This window comes from Otolemur garnettii, unplaced genomic scaffold (assembly GCF_000181295.1).
Source record: "Otolemur garnettii isolate 467f Iridium unplaced genomic scaffold, OtoGar3 scaffold00003, whole genome shotgun sequence".
NCBI lineage: Eukaryota > Metazoa > Chordata > Mammalia > Primates > Galagidae > Otolemur > Otolemur garnettii.
The window spans coordinates 7168589-7190288 of record NW_003852398.1 but is presented as its reverse complement, the minus strand read 5'-3'; the positions used below and the strand labels follow the sequence as shown (position 1 = coordinate 7190288).

At 45.0% G+C, this 21700-nt stretch overlaps 2 protein-coding genes across 2 annotated transcripts in view; one reads left to right on the top strand and one right to left on the bottom strand.

The window, feature by feature from the left end:
- Nucleotides 1–6496, bottom strand: part of FAM196B (family with sequence similarity 196 member B) — an 18392-nt gene extending 11896 nt beyond the window's left edge. The window contains exons 1-2 of the mRNA XM_003781957.2: nucleotides 5154–6496; nucleotides 4045–4119 (exon numbers count right to left, since the gene is read on the bottom strand). Coding sequence (XP_003782005.1) covers nucleotides 4045–4119; nucleotides 5154–6496 — 1418 coding nt within the window. The remainder of the gene's footprint in view (nucleotides 1–4044; nucleotides 4120–5153) is intronic.
- Nucleotides 1–21700, top strand: part of DOCK2 (dedicator of cytokinesis 2) — a 430752-nt gene that overhangs the window by 221074 nt on the left and 187978 nt on the right. The gene's annotated exons all lie outside the window — the stretch shown is intronic.

Genomic DNA, 21700 nt, shown 5'->3' with positions numbered 1-21700 from the left:
CTGGGTTTAGCAGTTAGAATCAGTAGCCAATTTGGTGAGTGTTATGAAGGAAGAGAGTGAGTCAAGGTGGACGGTGGTTTCTCTGCAGAGTCGCGTCAAGGTCAGTGGAGTCATGTCATGGTCAATGGTGTCGAACAAAATAAAAAATGTGGGGGGAGAATTACTGTTATGGGGGCAAATGGATATGTTTTGGGATGTGGCCAGTTTAAGATGCCTTGGAGTATTAAGTAGAAATCTCTGTAGTTAGGTGACAATTTTGTACACACACACCCCTATCTCAGGAAGAAGGTAGGGGCGGCATAGAAAATCCAGTTGAAGCTGATGGGAAGAGACTAAGGATGAGAAAAGAGCAGCCTGTTCAGGTAGAATCTGGATGAACGAACAATAGCTCTTCTGTCTCTCTCTCCTCTTTAGCACCTTACAAATTTACATGCCCAGGCTCTCTTTCTGCCCACTAAAAATTTTAAGTTTGCAGTTTACACTTCATTTGTAATTCTTTAGCAACATGTTTGGCTGGTGGTTGAATTTTTTTCTGTGAAAGACCTCCTATGCGTTCCCCTTATGATGTATTAGATTCATTTTACAACTTAAACCAAGCAGGTTTTTCCTGGGCATTATATCCAGAAAAGAATTGCCTAATCTTTGTGGTCAAAGTCTGCTAAAGAGGCTCTGCTGACTATTTTTAGAGTGAATGTGAAGATGAAGTGCAGGGAGGCTGGAAAGTCCAGTGGGGCTGGAAGATGAAGTGCAGGGAGGCTGGAAGTCCAGTGGGGCTGGAAAAGCAGAGAAAGGGCAGGGAGGGAGAGGGAAGTGGGGAGAAGAGGAAAAGGAGCCAATTCCTTTGGGCAACATTTCCCAAACTCCAGTCCACCACTTCCATGGGTTTTGTGAGATTCCCTACACCATCTGCCCAGTTATTTATCTAATATATTTTTTTCTTTAAATCAATTCATTTGTTAACTTTAACAACTTTTAAAATACAAAACTAGTAATATCTCTTTTGAAAATGGAGCACTGCGTCAATTACAATAGGTAGTTAAGAGGATTAGTTTTAAAAGTTAAAACCTTCAATAACAAAAAAAATTGAAAATGATTACATTCTGGCCAGATGCTGGTACTTGCCCAGGGCTGTTAACCTGAGACCTGCTCTGTCTTTGCAGAGAAATATGATGAGCAAAAATTAGAAAGGTTTTAAAGACATTTTAGTACCAAACTCTATTTTCCCCTCTAGGTAATCAAAGGGATTGAAATAAATTTGAAAAGCGAAGAACGTTCTCACTAAGTAATTTAATGTTATTTGATGTTGAGTTCTATAGGTGGCATTCATTCAGCTCTTTGGGTAACTCGTCCTAGGATTATGCTAAGAAGAGGTGAGGTAAGTGATGGGGGCCTAAGCATCACATCATCGTAGAACTAGCTGGAGGTTTACAGCCAATTTCCAGCCCCTTCCCTTGGAACCTGCAGCAGTCAAAATGCAAAGGAGTCCATTCTCCTTGGGGTGTGTAATCTTCTGAAAGTTCTTGAGCATTGCATAGGATGTTTAGGTATTGGTGTTGGTGCTCTTTGGTTAGCCAGGAACTATCCAAGTGATCGATGCTAAGAGGAGAGCCAGTGAACCTTGAGTAGCAGAGAGAATGAGGTGGGTAGAACGTGGTAACCCCAAATGTTCTGAAAGGAGCAAGTAGCATAGCCATAGCCCTGGGCTGGTGAAGACTGTGGGGATACCACTTAGGAAACCTTATGTGATGCTATCTTAGCAGCAGTATCTCCAGAGAAGACCCCCTGGGCAGCCCATCATCGCCCACGTGTTTGATGTACCATGACTGCACTGAGCCCATCTGTCAGCAGGGAAAGGGACCGCAGCTTGACAAGGCCTGGGGATGAGTATTTCACATCACTTATTCATTGGTTTCTAAGATCTGACTTTCCAGGACACAACACAAGTTTGAAGTCATTTGAAATGTTAAAAAAAAAAAAAATGACAACTCTCATCTTCCCACTGTTACTACGACGGGGATGTTCTGATCTCTCAGCTTTCATCAAATTAATTGCCCATTCCTTCGCAGTGGCTTAGATACAAGGATATAGATGCTGTCTGGGAGAAGAGTCTGGCTTTGAATGGTAATGAGGGATATAGGCGTACAATTGCTGTTCTTCTGGAAAGGGAGGTGTGCACGAAGGTTGGCTAATCCATCCAAGGGTGTAACTTAATTTCGAATGTTTGCTTGGGATGTTTGCAGTAAGTGCTAGAAAAATACAAACATTCTCAGACTTGTTGGAAGGTCATAGTTTAGCCAAATATTGTCACTTTGAATTCGGCTTAGAATATCAGACTGTCAGAGCTAAAAGGGACCATTGGGACCCTCTAATTAAAGGCCTTCATTTTTCAAAAGAGGAAACTTAAAGGCTAGAAATGATGTGCCCAAGGCCAGGTCATGAAACTCATAGCAGACGGGGAAATAACCACTTGCCCTTTCTACTTACATGAGTCAAATAAAAAAATCATTTAAGGTAATAGGAAAGACATCGTTTGGCTGCTGAAGAGAAGAGAGACTACTCAAAATTGGAATGGGGGCTCGTTCAAGTGAATTCTTCCAGTTTGTGATGAATAGTCTTTCCTCCTCCTTGGCTGTCTAGACATTTAATAAGTTTTGTCCTCCTAGTGATTAGAAAATTTACTTAAAATAGGAAATGTAGAAAAAGAAGACGAAACGGTAGCAAAGGATAAACTGCCTACTTAGCCCTACAGTGCTACAAGGCTTTTGTGAAAGGCAACCTTAAGTTGAGGAGAGAGGCATTTTCTGTGAACAGCCCTAAATCGTCTGTTATTTGGTGAAAACACACAGTCCTATACGACTCCTTGGTATAAGAAGTGGACAGTTTTAATGAGCAAATGCCCAAGGCTTTGCCTAAGAGTAAGCAGCTCCTGACTTCTAGGCCCATGTTCTCTTACTGAAATGAAATCTTAGGATTCTGCCGGAGAGAACGAGAGTTTTTTTTTTTTAAAAAGAACTCACAGGCAACCCAATTTGGCTTCTGTCTGCTCAGGCCCTGAGCTGCTGTTCTCACTGGGAGAGAGAGAGAAAAGTAATGGAAAAAGCAGCACTGTTCACTTTTGTCAAGCAAAATTAGTGTCATCAACTGAAATGACTGCTTTTGACCACTTCTCTACCGTGCCATCGAAAGTGGGCTTCCAGCTAAGGGGGCATTGATCTTTCCGTAATGACAGTAATAAACCCTTGGATTTGTACAGAGATTCGCAGTCACGAAAGGTATTCGCCTAGACGTGTGTTGTCTCATGTTATCCTCATGGCACCTCTGAATAGGGATAAGTGTTCCCACCCTACAGATAAGGAAACTGAGTCCAGGTCAAATTAGTTGACATCTGACACGGGCCTTCTGACTCAAGGCTCAGTGGTCTTACCACTACATGATAGTTCTGTCTGTTTATCACTTATAAAAATCTGCTTTATTGCAACCCCGTCCCCTGTGCTGGAATGAAATACTATACTTGGAAATGAACACAAAGTGTTTGGCACAGTTCTTGACCTGCAGCGAGTGCATGGCACGGGGTAGCTACTATGAAGATCAAAGGTTTGGAATTAAGAAAATCTGGATGGCAGACTCGAGCCTGGCTCTTTCTGCTCTCAGAAAAGGCTCTACATGAGCCAGGCCAAATGGTTTACCTTCCCAGAGGACCATGACAGCAACCTCACAGGTCTCGCTGTGAGATGAGATGCCAGGATGCACGCTGAGCCCACCGTGGTGGCTGTGCTCAGTGTTTGATAAGGGGTGAGGACAAGGAAAGGATTGATAAGGGGTGAGGACAAGGAAAGGATTGATAAGGGGTGAGGACAAGGAAAGGATGTGAGGAAAACAAGCAATCCCGACTCGAAATCAGATGTTAACGTTCCACAGCAGAACACCTTGGTATTTAAGAATCAGTATTCAAAAACCTCCTGTCTTTGCCTATGTCTTGGCTTTCTGCATTTAAGAGCATTTTCTAGAGTGTTCCACAGGGCTTCGTGGCCTGTGGCCGGGTACCTGTATATGATGCACGCCGTGTTCTGGCAGGTACTGCAGTTGTTGAGGTCTTGGCCGGTTCGATAAAAGTTGCGCCTGCAAGACAGAGAGCAGTTGCTGGATGAATCTATAGGCAAAAGCCACATGGGCCACTAGTCTCTCAGTCCCTGCATCATAGCATTCGTGATGCTCTGAAACTGGGGGACCATTACAAATAAAGACAGAAGACAGTCCTGACTGTAGGAGCTCGTGTTTCTAGAGGGTTTTGTACATGCTTAAGCACTTCCCTCTGAAAGTTTTTCATGCTGACATCACTTCCTCAAGGAAAGGAATTTTGCAGGTGAGTCGAAGGGAGCTTATTAAAAACTCCCGACATTTGCCTCTGTGTCATTGTAATATTTCTCTCTGATGTGGCAGCATCCATTCTGATTTATAAGAGCAAGAGCCAGTTAATTGCTTCTTTCCCCAACCTTTAACCATCGCTTCTTCTGGAGGGACAAGCCTTCCACACCTAAACAAATAACTGCTTTACCCCTCCCTAGACTGATGTAGTCACCTAGGAAAGTATATTTTGTGACTTTTGCTTTCTTTGGAGAATTGTGACCTCATTTCAGTTCCTACTTGGTTGCTCAATGATGGGTCATCCCATGTCATCATCGTGGTCTGCACAGGGGCAGGTCACTGGTAACATTAATGGCCCCTTCATGTCCTTTGTGACAAACACACAAAGACCTAAAATACCGTACCAATGCGGGGACTTGCTAAGAGGATGGGCTGGGGCAAGTGCCTTCCCACTCTCTGTTTCCCCCATCATTTGCTAACTGTGGCCTCATTTTTATAAACATCATTTTTGGCCCCGCTGCTTCACCGCTGCCTTTCTCTGGCTTGGTAACACCTGGAAACAAAAACAAATAGCAGTGGAAATCCCCACAAATCCCCCAAAGCCTAGAGCTAAATGAAACCCAGTCAGAGGAAAGGGGGACTATTGGTTGTGATTTGGGGGAAACAACAGGACCTCAGACATTTTGGAGACATTTTACCAAAAAAAACTAATGCTCTCCTACTCTGCCCCTGTGTTGGCAAACGACTGCACCCAGTAGCTTTTAATATGAAAACCAAATTCCCCTTACCCTTCAGTGAGAGCTCGAGCTTTCTCCAAGTCTTGAATTACATTCAATAGGACTTTAATTTTCTCTTGGTTCGAGTGCAGAGATTCCTCCACGGATTGCAGCCGGCCTTGGAGGTCGCAGAGTTCGCCCCGAGCCAGGTGAATCTGATTAATGCCACTAATCTCCCTGTTGCTCTGAAGTTTGGTCTCGTTGCTTGGAAGGGAGGACGGGAGGGGACTGCTTCCTGGACAATTTGGCAACTCCGGGGCATCTGACTGGGTGGGGTCCTTTGCCATCTGCTCTTGACACACAGGGGCAGATTTTGATGCACTTTTAGTTTTGAGGGACACCAGATTCTGGTGATTGTCTGATAAAGGACAGTCTGGGGCTTTTGCTGGGTGGGCTGGCTGGGTGTGGGAGCCTGGTGAGGGGCAGCTGTGAGTCCGTGGAGGTGAGGGCATGGATGTTTCCTTTGACTGAGATGACAGTGGACAAAGGCCTTTGTCATCAGGGTTGTCTTTGGGCAAAAGCAATTCAGATTTAAGTTTCTCTGTGCCTGGCATGTGGTTGGCACCGCTGGTAGCATTTGAGCAGGAGGGGGATCTTTCTGAATCTGGTGGAGTCACCATTCTCCCATCACCAGGACATGTGTCAACCAAATGGTGTATAGACTTGCTTCTTTCAGCCGACCTGTCTGGACTGGAAGCGGGCTCTCTGGAGTCCCAGGAAGGACTGTGATAAATGTCATCTGGGACCTGAATGGCAGCTGTTGCTTTCTCAGAAGACTTCCAGGTTCCTGCTTCCAAGCATATGCTAACAGGCCCATTGCTCTGCACCTTGGACACCCCGGGGAGAAACGAGTGGGCCACCTTGAGCCTTTGAGGCCCATCCTCAAGATGCTGAGCCAACCTCAAGTAGGCAAGGTTGGAGGAGAGGATGTCCTGTTCAGAGAGGTTGCCATTGACCTGGATGGCACTTGGGGATGCTATCGGCATTTCCACCAGTGACTTGCTGGCCGTGAGTTTCTTCCTTTTGAAAACTGGAAAATGCTTCCTGAGACTGGGGGAAGTTTGGATTGCAATGTTCCGAAAGCCCCCTGCCTTCTGGGACCTGGGGAAGGAGAGCGAGTAGGTGGGGGGATGATGGTGCCGGGACACTGGAGTTTTCCCCATGACCACTGGGTCTTCAGGGGTGTGGACATCAACCTCTGTCAGGCCAGTTGGATTCTTTGTGGTCCCATCTTCTTTGAATCTCACTTGCTGGGATTTGCTCCTGCGGTGGTGAGTCTGTTTCACGAACTCCACTGAATCTAGACTATTACGCTTGAGGAGCACGGGTCTCACTTTCATATTTTGCTGGGCCATTGAGCCTCAGTGGAAAGGATTGGGACCATATGCTTCTCTTGGGCACATCTCCCTTAGGTCTTTGGAGCAGCATCTAATAATGGCATCTCTGACACGCAGAACTGCCAGCTAGGATGGAGTGGTCCTCTCTCTCCTTTGAGTACAGGATGCCCTCTTGGCCATTCCCAGCCTCCAGATCCTGCCAAGGAGCTATCTGTAATGCTGCAGTTAAAATATTATGTCATCTCAGTCATAATTGCTACTTAGATAAATAATAAGTTAGGCTAACTATTACACATTTTATCTATCAAGAGAGCTGATGGGCCATTTATCAAGGGAGGCCAGCAGGCAGTTCTGATCTTGAAAGAATCTGGCTGTCTTGAATGAAAAGACAACAAAAGTACCATTTAGGGGGCAGCGCCAGACTCCCGATGTGTGACTTCCTAAAGAAACCTGCTATGTCTAGAACATACAGCTTCCTTTCTTGGAGCATCAGTTTCCAGTGTAAAACCACAGGAAACTCAAACACATCTTCTTTCCATAGCATGTAAATAGGTGGAGAAAGGAATGACCCGCGGTTTTGCTTCTTTGGTGATACATGATGCCCCTAAGGGAACATCCCCGTTTATGTCACTCATAAATTCCTCCTTTGGAGCCATTGTTTTCTTTCATGCTCTTTCCCTTTTCTTTAGAGAGGGAAGCTTATCTTCTTAAATAGCTTCCCCAAACCAAGTGGGGTGTGACCAGGACATGGTTGAGGCATCTGAGAAGATTCAGAGGGCAGAGTCCTTGTTGTGGTGTCTTGGCTGAAGTTCACATGTGGGCAGAGGGAGCCATGTCTGCAGCCTCTGGGACGATGGGCATTTGCTTGCCTTGCAGGTTGAGTCTGAGCCAACGCAGTCTTTGCAGCAGGTAAGGAGTGCCTGAAAGGGAAGAGATAACAGTTGCCAGTGACAATGCAGTTCCCGTGGGCCTCAATTTCTATTCCATTTCCAATGTCCTGGCTGAGTATTTTTGAGTAGAGGGTCTAGGAATAAACCAACCACACTACACTCTCTGTTCTCCTAGTGAGTCAAGCAGTTTGTGGGTACTTGGAACAAATGCCTGTCGGCCTGAATCCTTCCCTCCCTTCCATCTCAGGTACCACCCAGCCAACTCCTATTCATCTGTCAAGTCCCAGCTGAAAAGCTCCTGAGGGAGCCTTTGTGATGACTCCGGCTTATACATACCCCTAGAGCTGCACCACATCAAGGCTCCCATCACAAATTCTCATCACATTCTTCACAACACCAATTGCAACTGGCCTTAAGTCATTTGTGTATGTATTTATTTAACATGTATCTCCCCCACTATCCTGTACACTCCAGGGGGACAGGAGCTGGAGCCATGTCATTCACCGCTTAGGCATTCCCAGCCTTCTGTCTGGCTCACTGTAGGTGTGAAGTGAGCGTGTGTAAAAAAAGTGGATGGCTGAATGAAGGGCAGGCCCTTTGGAAGCAAAAGAGAGCCTGGGCATTGGATTGGGGTGGGGGCTGTAACCCTAGGGTACTCTGCTAAGGCAACAGGGCTTATGGATTCTCTCTGCTGTGACTGCAGCATTTACTTAAGGACAAGGTTTCCCAAAACATCTTCATTTTTGTATTGATTTCCAAGAGATAAATGTGCATGAAATTCTCCGAGGAACTTGTACTTTGTAATAATAATAGCCACTATTTATCGAACACTTATTTATACCAGTCCAAGAGCTTTACATGCATAATCATAACGACTCCTATTTACTGAGTACTAACCACTATCTACTGAACCTATAATCAAAAACTACCCTGTAGATGTGGAAACTATAATCGTTGCCATTTTATAGCTGAGGAAGTTGAGGCTCAGAAAGGTTAAATAACTTGCCTAAAGACATCCCACTGCCAATATTGCTTATTTCATTTAACCCTACGACAAATTCATGAGGTGGTATTGAGGAAACTGAAGCGTAGAAGGATGAAGTACTCAGTAGAGGAGCTGGAATTTGAACTCAGGTGTCTGCCATTCCAAAGTCTGAGCTCTTTTTATTTTGAGACAGAGTCTCACTCTGTCACCTGGGTTGGAGTTAAGCGACATCATCACAGTTCACTGAAACCTCAAACTTCTGGGCTCAAAATGTATTTCTCCCAAGACTATAGGTGCCCACCACGCTCGGCTAATTTTTCCTATTTTTAGTAGAGACAGGGTTTCACTCTTGCTCAGGGTGGTCTAGAACTCCTGTCCTCAGGAGATCCTTCCACCTCAACTTCACAGAGTGCTGTGATGATAGGCACCAACCACTATGTTCGGCCAAAAGTCCTTTTTCTTAACTGTGAGGTTATGACTCTGTCTTTTTGGTATCTGCCTGGTATGGGGACAGATGATATAAGTGATTTGAGAACAGGATTTCAAGATCCCAGCAGTCTGGAGAGATGTAGGAAAAATCCCCTGGACTTGCCGTGGCAGAGGAAGCCAGAGGGTTTGTTTTCAAGTCAAAGGGATCCCTATGGCCTTGGGATGAGGCAAGTTCCAAACCTGTCTGGATTGACCAAGAGACTATAAAAGAAAACAAGAGCTATCAAATAGTCCAGAAGTATTTGGATATCTCTGAGAAAATATTCTTTCTGCGGAACCCAGGCTTATCAAAACCTGAGCTCCCAAAGAGGAACTGCTAAATGACTGTTAATGACATTTTCCATCCTGCTGGCTGGGGTATCCCCGGGTGGGAGTGGCTGTGCTTTGTCCGCAGTCTTCTGCTCTCCCAGGCTTGCTAGATGATGCCCATGGCAACACTGACTTTTCCTGTCCCCGGCTGCCTTTAGAAAGTCCAGCTAACCCAGGGTGGCCGGGCCAGTGTGCAGAGGGTCCTGACAGAGCCCAGGATTCATCTGAAATGCGAATGAGCTGTCAAATTGTCATCATCTTCTGTAACTAACTGCTCTCCACATTCTGATTGTGCCTTGGGACTGAGTTCAAGCCCTGCCTCTTAGTGGCTGAAAGACTTTGTGTTGTTTTTCTTCTATCTGTAAAATGGGGGTAACACTTAAGGGGTCTGATGAGGAGAATGCAAGGCACTCAGCTTGGAGCCCGGCACACAGAAAGCAATCAGTGTGTTTCCTGTTATTGCTGTTATTACTATTACGTTCCTTGTGGTGACTGCCAGACAGTGTCAGGGTATACAGGTGTGCATTTCTAAAGAGAGGAACTATAGCTTTCAGCAAAGCTCAGAGGTTCCGTAAGCCCAGATGGTGGGTCAACCACCACCTGCAGCTTTCCAGGGCAGGTAGAGCCACTGTTGGGTCAGCAGATGAGCAGAGTATGGGGGAAACTACCTGTCTCATCTGTTTGGCCCCTGAGAGCTGCGTCATGATGTAACTCTGTGCAGAAATGACCCTGCTGGGCAGGGCTCTCCGATCACTCTGCACAACAACAAAGCCAAACTACCCCATTTTTAAAATCAGTTCTGGGTTTCAATGACTTTGAAGAAGATTTTTAGGCCTGAAAGAATACACTAATCCCTTCCCTCCTTCCATGTTGAGTCCTTTCTGTATCCTCCTCTGCAAATAATTAAGCCTACTTGGATACCCATAGTGATAGGGAGCTCACTACCTGATCCCATAGTCAATAATAATTATTTACATTCACAGTGGCAAATATGTATTGAAAAGTCACTATTACCAAGTGCTGTGTTAGCACGTAGCATTCAGTTCTCTTTCTATATGTGATTCCTATTTTACAGAGGAAGCAGTTGAGATTTGTGAGATGCTGACATTTCTGAGACCATGCAGGTCACACCCTTGACCCTTGTACTACAGAGCTTAGATATGTGTGTGTCCTCTTCCTTGGGCTTTCTTGATTCATTATTCTTTACTTTCTTCCTAACTGCTCATTAGGACTTCATGCTGGGAACATTAACTCACATCCTACCAGCCTTGGGACTGGTTTTCACAAGCGCTAATGTTTAATGAACACTGGGCATTTGGCAAGCACTGTGATAGGTGGCTTTTGTTTACTCTCTTCTTTAATCATTGTGACACACTTCTAGGCAGGTAATTTTTTAACTGAGGAAACTAAGGCACAGAAGGTTGAGATATTTGCCCTAAGCTGCTCACCTGGTAAGTGGTAGAGCTGATATTTGAACCCAAGGAATAACCCTGGAGCACGAGGTCCTTCCTCCGGACCTTCCTGTCCTCTCTAGGACTGGGAAGGACTAACCTTTTTGTGCAAGGCCAGCAAGCAGGTTTCAAACTCCCTCCACACTTCCGTTCTGAAATTCCACCTTTATTCTAGTTCTAGCCCTGCCTTTTCTCCATGAAATTGATGTACTCTCTAGATGTTTTCTTTTTGTGTGTGATCTCTAAAAATAGTTGTTTTTCTGTTTATAAAGAAATTATATATTGATTGCAAAAATTCAAATAATACAGATAAACACAACAAAAAGTGAGGGGAAATAAAACACCTGACATCTTACCACCCAGAAAGGGCCACTGTGTACCAACGATTTGGTGAACTTCACTCTTGGCATCTCACTGAGTGGGGCTCGTGCACAGACACTGCACTTGGAAGACTTAGAGATGGAAAGCCTTTTTATCACTGAATAACCTGGACAAAGTTACACTTCAGGGTTTATTGATCGTGCTGTCCTTTTAAGTAACTAACAAGGCTCTTGTCCAGTTGTAATGTGATCTATTTAAATAATATTTTGTAGCTTTTCAGTTATTTCTAAATATTTGATATTATCAATAATGCTATTAATAGCATTTTTTCATGTGAATCTTAGAGCACTTGTCTAGATTATCTCCTCAGAATAAATTTCTAGAAGACTCAGTGGGTCAACCTGGCCATATATTTTGCATTTTCCTTCTGGAAAGGTCTACCAATGTGAAGCCCCACCATTACTGCATGGGAAGACCCTTTCACCTGACCTTTTTGTTACCATGTTTGGTCAATTTATGATGTTTCTTTTTTTATCACTGCCAATAAAGTAGGAGAGAAATTATATCTCATATTATTCTCACCATGGAATTAATTTACCATTGAGCATTTTTTCATATGTTCATTGGTTTTACACTACATTTGGTATAGATAAGACTGGATAGTTGTGTTAACAAAAGACTATGAAATCTGAGGAGGAAAAAGGGACAGATTTATTTTCTATAAGAAACAATCTGTGGGTGGAGAAGACACAGCTTCTGGTGTAAAACAAAAACACCTTCTGGAGGCCAAAAGAAGGAGATCTGGCCTAAACAAGGGAAGTTCCCACCCCAGCTGTCAATCAGGTCTGCATATGCAAATGAAAGATTTAAAATTTGTTCTGCCCAGATTGGATTGGTTGAAAATAACTGAGTACTGATTGGGTAGTTTCATCCAAACCGAAGCTGGTGGGAGGAGTTTTCTGCCCAGTGTCTCAGCCCCAGTTAAAGGAATAGTCTTGCTGAGAGACAGAAGTAGGATTTATTAGGAGCCGCCCTTTCCAAGGAGCAAAGGTTGTGTGATTGCCCTTCTCTCTCTCACCATGACCACTTGGGTCTGTTATCTAACTTTGGGCATCTTTGTTAGCCACAGGGAGTCCATCTTATCCTGAGAGCTTGGGGTCTTATTTACCATTTTATTTCAGTTGAAAATGAAAATTTGAATAATTAATGTGTAAACTCCTATGTCCTAGACAGAGCCTAGGAAGTTTAGAAAATACCAGATTTCCTCTTTAAAATTAGTTTTGTTCATGTCCCAACTCTTCTGCCCTCAGCGTCCACCATGACCTCTGTGCTGTCACATCCTAGGAAGGATGCCTGGCTAAAGGGAATAACCCTCTGGAGGGCCTTAAGTCTCAAGGCTCCCAGCTGTCCATTAATTGACAGGGAGTTTCCCCCGCACATTAGTGATTAGGGCTTAATTAATATCCTGGCCAGAGTCCAGATTGTCTCCCCAGAGGTAGTCACAGCAGCCTGCTGCACACCCAGCAGCCAGGAGTCTTTGCCGATCTTTGCAACACTTTATTGCTTCCTCCCTTGATTATTGGCTATTGAACACAAACCAATTGTTTATGTTCCAGTTATGCCTTTGGTCCACATCAGATGGTCCTCATGGAATCAGTGTCTGTTCAGCAGGTACAGAAACATTTAACACTATCTTTGGAGATTGCATTCTGTAGGCTTTTTCTGGAATATACTCCCAGTTCTCTTTTCTCCCATGTATTTAGGTAATACAGTGAGGGGTTAAGTGCATAAGCTTTAGCTTGATTGACCTGGACAAGATTCTTCCACTCTCTCACTATTGACAGGGAGCAATGACTTGGTCTCTATAAAATCACATAGATTTGTTGTGAAGATTAAATGAGATAATCTATAAAAAGCAGTCAGCATAGTCAGTGTTAGTGCTTCAGGTAAGACCCAGCTGGAGTCCGTGAGATGCTTGTGTGTGGGTCTTGGGAGAGTAAACTCAAGGCGCATTTATGGGAGAGAATGTGCAAGGATGGCATTCCCAGGAATGCTGCCCTTCTCCCAGCCACCATCCTACTTTGCATACTTTGGCATTGCACTCGTCTCCATGTATTGTGATTATATGCTGACTTCCAGCCTCTTCAAGAAGACCATAAGCTCAAGAGCAGGACTTGTGATGATAGTTTGAACCTCCAGCCCTTACAGCTTGACACAGGGCCGATCTTACGTGAATTCTTAAAGAACAAATGAATATAATCCCATATTGTCCAATTCACCTTAGCATCTGTGGTATAGAATAGTTGTATAGTTGGCCTGGGATAAATATTTGCATAACTAAGAGCCAATAAATTAGTTCACTTCCAACTTTCTGTTTCAATTATATATTATCAGAAGTCTCTGAAATGAAGGGACTGTGTATAATGCTTCCTTAATTTGTGACTCAGATTTAACTTGATTAAACTTTTTGGAAAACCTCTTATGATGCAGGCACTCTAATAAACACTAAAGATTCCAAGAGGAATAACACCTGATCCCTATTGTAGCATCAAGAAATGACAGTGTAATGTGAGCCTAGTATGGAATGGGTCCTCGAGAAGTGCTACAAAATGTTGTACAGACTTGGGAAGGACTTGGGGGAAAGTATCTGATTCATTACATGTATTTAAATCCACTTTAAATCCCAGGATACTTTACATGTGCCTGCTAACTGGGGTTCAGGCTTTGTCCTTTAGGCCAGCAGTCAGCAAATTTTATCTTTAAAGCTATAATTATTTACAGCTTTTCTGGCCACACAGTCTCTCCTGGAATCATTCGACTCTGCCTATGTGGTGAGTAGGAGTCATAGTGGACAATATGCAAACAAATGGCGGTGAATGTGTTCCAGTCTAACTTTAGTTATGAAATAGGCAGCTGGATAGATTTGGCTTAGGAGCTGTAGTTTGCAACCCTCACTTCAGTCACTGGGAAGTCACTGGTGATTTTTGAGCAGAAGGCTCTTGATCAGGTTTTCTGTTTTTCAGAAAAGGCTCTATTTGCTGATACACTGCTATTTCCCTTTCCCTCTGTACTTAGAGAGTCAATAACAATAATCTTTACTATTTATACCACACTTTACAACTTACAAAGCATTTTCAAATCCCATGTGATCCTCACTAGGAGGTCTGGGAGAATTATCCCAGATGAAGAGTCAGGCCCAGAGGGGTTGGATAACTTGGCCTGAGTCACAGAGGTGGAACTGGAACCCATCCTCCTGATACCAGGCTCTGGCCTGTGATGGAACCCTGAGTCCTCCCTCCCTTTAGTTGGCCAGACATATAACTATTTTATACACTGGTGTGTTTCTCCTGCTGAAGGATGCATTCCTGATGGGTCTTACACTCATTTTTCCCTCCAAGATACTAGGTACACTGCTGTGTCTTTGGGAAGTCCTTACTCCCAAAGGGAGTTGATTCTTACCCCTGGGTCATGTGGTTCAAAGTTTCCATTCCCTTCCATTGGTATTCGAATAATTACTTGGTCAGATTTGTTGGCAAATGTTCTTGCATGCCCTTCTAAAATCAAAGAGTTAATGCTCGTGGGCCAAACCTTCATTTGTCTTTCCAATGTTAAATTGTCCCAGTGGCTTTTTTAATAAGGAAGAAGGAGCTGGCATATTTTGGAGCTCTCAATCCACATTTTTCCCTTACATGATCAAGAAGACAAAGGGAACTGGATTTCTTTTTGCTGCCTGGAATTACTAAGCATGGATGTAGTTGAGGGCAAAATTCAGCACCACATATAAGCAAATGTGTAAGACCAGACTTATATATTTGTGATCTAGAAAGACGTTGGATGTGTACCGATCACAAAATCTTGTTCTTATTTTTCTGTGTACTACCATTGATCCTTTCTTCTCAGAAAAGCATTGTCTCCACTCTTGCCCCTTCCACTGTCTGTCCTTCACACAGCATCCAGAGTAATCTTTATGAAATTTAATCAGCTCACATCAGACCCCTCTTTGAAACTCTGCAGCAGTGCTTCACTACATTTAAGTTAAAATCCAAACTCCTTCCATAACCTTCAGCTCACTGTGGCATCTGCCTCTTGCCCAATCCCATCTCATCTCATGCCATCTTTTCCCTTTTCCTTTCTCTGACCTGGTCCCCAGCCCTGGACTCGTCACATTCACTCTTATCATCTGGCTTTTGCACATGCTCTCCCCCCAGATCCTTCACAGGTTGTCATCACCTAGAGACCCCTCCTTAACCCCCTCTGCACCTTCCGTGTCCCTCTGTGCAGCAGCATCACCCTGTCCTATTAGCTACTTATTTATTTGCTTACTGCTGGTCTCTGCCCCTATTTATTAGGGAACAGTAAATATTCATTGAATGAATGAATTATTATAGTTAGAGGTTTCAAGGAATCATACAACCTTAGAAAAAGAACAGATAACTTAAAAATGTTAGGCCTTGGGGAGTGTCTTAGTAAGAATTTTCAAAATTCCTTCAGCAACGAAATCATCTTTCCAAATCCAAGTTTAAGCACCATTCCAACATCTAAAATGTAATAAAGTAAAGTTATTCTAGAAGACATCACTCTGAGCCACACCCTGAAATTCTAGGGCTCCAAGCAAGCCCTGCCTGAAACCCCTGGAGACAACCCCCCTATTTTACTGAGGAGGAAACTGTGCTCTGTCCAGCGCTGTTCTTCCTGTAAATGCATCAGGCAGAGCAGAGTTGCTATTGTGCGTCCCAGACCCCGGCACTGTGACTGGCACAGAGGAGGAGCTCAGGGCACATTTGTTGAACTGCTCAGGTGACAGACTGAGTTGAAGGCAGACATGGAGCTGGACGCCAATCTAGACCTTGCCTGCTGTTCTCCAATGTGGCAGGGAGACTGGTGAAGGGCGTTGGCCTCTCTCTAGTCCTGGGTCAGTGCCTCTCTTGGAAATAGCAAGTTCCTTTTCCAGAGGCTCTGTTATGCTCCCATGGATGGGCAGGCCACCAATGCTATTTTTCCCTACCTTTCCAGCCCTTTAATCACATTTGTCAAAGAGATACCATGACTGTCTCCCTCTACCTCCTCCTTTTGTGTGTGTGTATGTGTGTTATGAGACAAGGTGTGTGTGTGTGTGTTATGAGACAAGGTCTTGCCCTATAGCCCAGGCTAGAGTGCTGTGCCATGAGCCTAGCTCACAGCAACTTCAAATTCCTAGGTTCAAGCTATCCTCCAGCCTCAGCCTCCCAGAGTAGCTGGGACTGCAGGCATGTGCCACCACACCAGCTGACTTTTTCTATTTTTAGGAGAGACAGGGTCTTACACTCTTACTCTGGCTGGTCTTGAACTCCTGGGCTCAAGCAACCTCCTCCCTCAGCCTCCCAGAGTAGCTGGGACTGCAGGTTCTGAGCCGTTGCTCTAGACCTACCTCCTCTTCACTTTTACCCTCTTTCTTTTCTGTCTTCTTCCTCTTTTAAAAAATCGTATAATATTTCAGGTACACAAAACAATCTAGAGAACTGTGGCGTGAACACAACAAGCGTGGTGGACCCACAGTCTAGTCTAAGATAACATGTTACACAGCCTGCTGAATCGTCTTACCTCCCTCTCTGCCTTCCCTCCTCCTGCCCCTCCTCTGATGCTCCTCCCTGCCTCTCTGTCCGTCTCCTCCACCCCTCCTCTCTCCTCCCCACTCTCTTTGCCCCACCACCTCTCCTCCTCTTTGCCGCCCCCTCCTTCCCCTTCCCATTCCCTCTCCTGTATCCCTCTCCAGCCCCTCCTCTTGCCTCCTCCTTCCTTCCTGCGTCTTTAGAAGTGTGTTGGGGTCAGTGATTCATTCCTTTGGCTATTCCACGTCAAGGGCTGGGACTCGGCATCACCTGGAATTGCCTCTCCTACAAGCCTCAGGGCACCTGCCCCATAGGGACTATCCAGCACCTCCCCCAGCTGGAGGTTGGCTGTGCCTGCTGCTGTATCCAAAAGGTCACCTCCAGCGTGCTTCTCTGGGGGAAAAGCTTTACGACCATCGGATGTAACTGCTGCTGGTCTGTGCAGCTTCTCCTAGATGAAGGAGCATTGGCTTAATATTATCTCTATATTTCTCAGCAGTCTGAATTCTTTCCAGAGGTTTTTCTGATACTTCTCAATGCATTTCTATTTTGCTACATCATTGGGGACATTTTCTTACCATTTTTTTAGCTTATACTCCTTTGACTTTAAAGAATTTGATTTATTCTTCCTGGGGCCATGCGCTGGGGGAGCTGCCTACTCAGACAGAGAAGAATCTAGAGCCTTTTGGATTTATCATCAGAGGAATAACTGTGTGGCGGATGGGAGGGGCAGGGCAGAGACGACTGGTTATTTCTCGCTCTCCTTCTCCATCAGCTCAGTGCAGAGAAGACAAGAAGAAGCCGCACAGCCAAAATCTGCATTCTTACGAACAGATTCACTCATAGGTGTAGTGCTGGCACAGGCTGCTTCTGGGTTGTCCATCTTGGGGTGTGGACACGTTCCAATGGCAGAGAGATCCAGGTGCAATGGAAGAAGGCAGGAGCGTCCTCCTCCCAGCATCTCCTTCTGGTTGGGCGGCACCTGCAACTCTGTTTACACTTGGTAATCTCATCCTGGAGATGGTCTCAAGCAATTACGAATAAACTTGCAAAAGTCTTCCCATTACGAAGAGACCTGTACTCCTGAGTAGACCAGTCAGATGTATTTGGCTGATTAAAATACTAATACTTGTATCAAAAATAAGAATGACTCCATGACCCCTTTGACTCCAACAGCACTGCTAAAGTTTTAAAGTGTTTTTAGATATACTCGCTCACTTCCAACTCACAAGTTTTGCCAAGACCAGGCATTATCACTACCATTTTCCAGATGTGGAAACTGTGATAGAAAGGACAAAGATTGGCACAGGATTATAGAGGATTAAACATCACTCTTACTACAACAGTCACCAATATCATAACTCATCTGAGGAATTACTGAGAACAAGACATTCTCCTCACGACACAGGATGAGTGTGGTGTGGCAGGCCAAAAGGAGAGCACAAGTTTGTTAGATCAGGGAGCTTCCAGGGAGGGCCAGATGCCTCTCAGGGTGCCTGGGGTGGGGGCAGCAGGGTCAGCCAGGGTAAGCATGGGCTTGGCAGTCTCCTCCTCCCCTGACATAGATACACACTGCACACCCACCAAGGACAACGGCTGGGCCCTGGGTTCTGCAATGCACCATCCACCCCGGTGCTGCAAAGCCTTGGCAGGCAGCTGCAATGAAGGCTTCCTGCTTCTGGATCTCTGCCTACACTGCAGAATCTCACAAGGGGAAGGGAAGGGGGGAATTTTATGGTCTGATCTAATCACAGATGAACTGAGAACTTGGTGGCAGGAAGCAGTTTGCAAACGTGCAGGACCTCAGTGCCATTAAAGAGCCCACTCTTCATTTCTGAGACAAGCAGTGGTGTGCCTGGCATCACCTGTGGCACACAGTAGGCGCTCCATAAGCCGTAGCTGCCACCGTTCCTATTTTTACCATGATTATTATTATGCTTTGGCCCCAGGTCACACGGATAGTACACAATCTTAGGATTTGAGAGTCCCCGTGGGGGATGTGGCAAATCTCAAGTAACATTAAAGTGATAAAAGTGAAACTTAAGGAGAAAACGCTGCCAAGTGTCTCCCCAGGGTTGGCGCTGTGGTTCTCTTTGAGGTCTCCTGTTTTCTAAGGGATCGAGAAGACTGTGGCTTTTCAACGCCCATTTCCTCCTCTCTCTGACTCTTTCCTGATGCTTTCACCTGGAAACCTCAGACCATTGCTAGCATTGTGCCCTGTTCTGTGCTAGTTCTGAAGCCTCATATGCCTGGCATGAAAGTCACAGGCCAGCCAGCACACCCTTCACTGCCTCTCACCTGCTGGGTCCTTGGTGCTTGACTAATGATGAGGGACATCCTGTGACTCACAGGTGTGGTCAAATCAGCAAAGTGTGAAAACTCATTTTAAACATCCTCCTTTCCCACCCGTCCCTCCCTCCCTTTCCCTGCTTCCTCCTCCCCTCCCTTCCTTCTTGCAAACTGAAGGGCATGTGGGTAGAGAGAGCTAGACTTGGGCGTAGAGCAATAGCCTGTGTCCAGCCCATCCCCACTTCTCAGCTTCTAGGACAGGAGACTGAGGAAGGCACTGAGATGGGTGCACACCTTTCCCTGGGGTGCTAGCCACCCCTGCTCACCTGACTCTCCCCCTCCCCCTGGACAGAAGCAACAGCATTCACTTATCACACTCCCCAAAGCTCCCCAGGGCCCCCATGCTTCCACTCAGCCTCCAGCCTCCAGACCTTCTGCCCTCCTTTCATGTCCCCATGTGGACCAGCCATGGGTGTGATAATCTACCAGGGGTCCTCAAACTTTTTAAACAGAGGGCCAGTCCACTGTCCCTCAGACCATTGGAGGGCCGGACTGTGGGCCCTGGGATGAGTCAGCTGGTAAGCAGGACAGGCATCGGCGGCAAAAACACCCGGAGGGCCGGATAAATTTCCTCGGCGGGCCACAGTTTGAGGACACCTGATCTAGGCAGTATAGCAGGGACAAAAGCTCACATTCTGAAGACGGGCTGCCTCTGAGTCAATGCTGGTCCTGCCATATTGTGCACTAATGTGGTATGATGGCGGGGGGGGGGGGCAAATTAACCTCTCTGAGCTTTAGTTTTCCCATCTGTAATATGTGGTAATCATATCACTTAAGAAGCTGGTTGTGAGGTTTAAATGAGGTGACACGTCTGTAAAGTATTTCAAAAAGTGCCTGTCAGGCCAGAAGCTCTTCGTAAACGTTGGCTCCTGTTATCATTACCAGCATTGCCACTGTCAGCAGCAGCAGCATTTTATCATCAAAGTGTGAGAACTAACAGAGACTTCTACCACTCACTAGTCACCTCTCCACTCTCATCTGTGAAGCAGGACTATTCCCAACACCATCCCTGCATGCTGTCTGCAGCGGGTGGGGGAGTTGATTGATAACACAGGAGGGGAAATATGAGGTAGTCTACAATACAATGTAGATACCATGAAACCAAAAATGATTAATATCTAACAGAAGATAGGAGATCAAAAAGAAAGTTAGGAAGGAGAAGAAAAACTGAGCATCAGCTTGGCTGTGAGATTCCTAGTAAACCAAGGTGAAAAGGGGAACCCAACGGGACGTAGGCTTATCATTATGTAGTGCTAGGAAAATAGATTGTTTCATCGTGAGTGACAACCTTTTTCATAGCCTTGAGCTCTTTCTTAGAGAAACTTATCATAAAAATATTCATTGTGACAGACCCACAATTGAGGTGATTAATCTTGTAACTATCATTTTTATGCTCCTATTTATCTATGTAAATTTAGAAACTTGAATTTTTTTCCCCTGAAACTAGCAAGTGTTGGGGAAGTATTTTTATTTGCAATTTGGCTTTCAATAACGTAAAATGCATAGTCATTTTCTTCTACCATAGTATATTTTTACATTTCTTTGACATTGCATTTAGAATCTGATCAAATAAAAAAATTATATATGCTTTAAAGAGGAAAAAAATATTTATTGTGAATTTTTTTTTTTGCAGATCTAAGATTTCAGGCCTAAACTTCAAGAGAAAGAGAATTGTTGTGGGATTTGGAAAGTGTCATAGTAAAAATGGTTAGAGGAATGTGAGCTCTTTAACCCAAAGAAGAGCAGTAGGGAGACATGATGATCCATCTAAAGGACTTTATCCCCATATCGAGTGGAAAATACAGTGTCCTGTCATATTTCCAAAGACAGAAGCACAACTCCGTGTTCGAGTGCCTGAAGGATATAAATTGAGTTTCAGCTAAAGATGGAAATGCCCCAAACTTGAGTAGTGCAACACTGCCCTGTGAGGTAGGCAGATCCCTGACCATGCATTTGTCTAGAAGGCACCTTCAGGGCCGTGTGGGAAAGCTCACTGCATAGAGATGAGCCTTTCACTCTGGGACACTCTCATAGTCTCCAAGGCTGTGTTGCAGAAGAACAGACTCTGAAAAGAAAAAGTGAGCTGCCCCCTTAGAAATCAAGGAGCAAGCTGGCAAGGGCAAGCAAATCACTTTCTAAAATGATTATTTAAAGTGAAGAAAATCAGGAAATGATTTGGTCAAGCAATTGTTAGCAGATTTGGGGAAACAGAGGGACTGTGCCACTTGTCATCACCCTTCTTGTGTAAGGTGCTCCTCTGTGTGTCCCAGCTGCCACCAGCACATTCTGGGAGTTCTGGTGATGGCCAGGGATGCATGAATAAGTGCACATCTCTGGGGTTCCCACAGTCCTGCTCAGCCCTGCTCCATCCAGGTGGTCATCAACTGGGCAGCTGTCATCTCCCTCCTCGAGAGAACTCTGCTTGGGAAAGACTGTGTCTTACTCAGCACCATGTAGCTGGTGCTAATGCAATGCTGGCCCGTGGCAGACAGGTGTACCGTATGGTTAGGAGCGTGGGCATGAGAACCAGACTGTCTGGGTTTTAATTCCAGCTGTATCATTTACAAGCTCTGTGACCTTGGCCGAGGTATTTCAATTCTTTGAACCTCAGTTTCCTTACTTGTAAAATGGGATTATTAGGAGTACCCTGCACACACATACACACACACACACACACACATACACATAGACACAGGGTTGCTGCAAGAGTTAAATGAGATAAGGAAAGTTTTTAGCATAGTGTTTTTTCTACTATATGTAGAATCAGGAGTCCACAAACTATATTTATCAATAGGCCATATGGTCTTTGTCTCAACTACCCAACTCTGCCATTGTGGCAC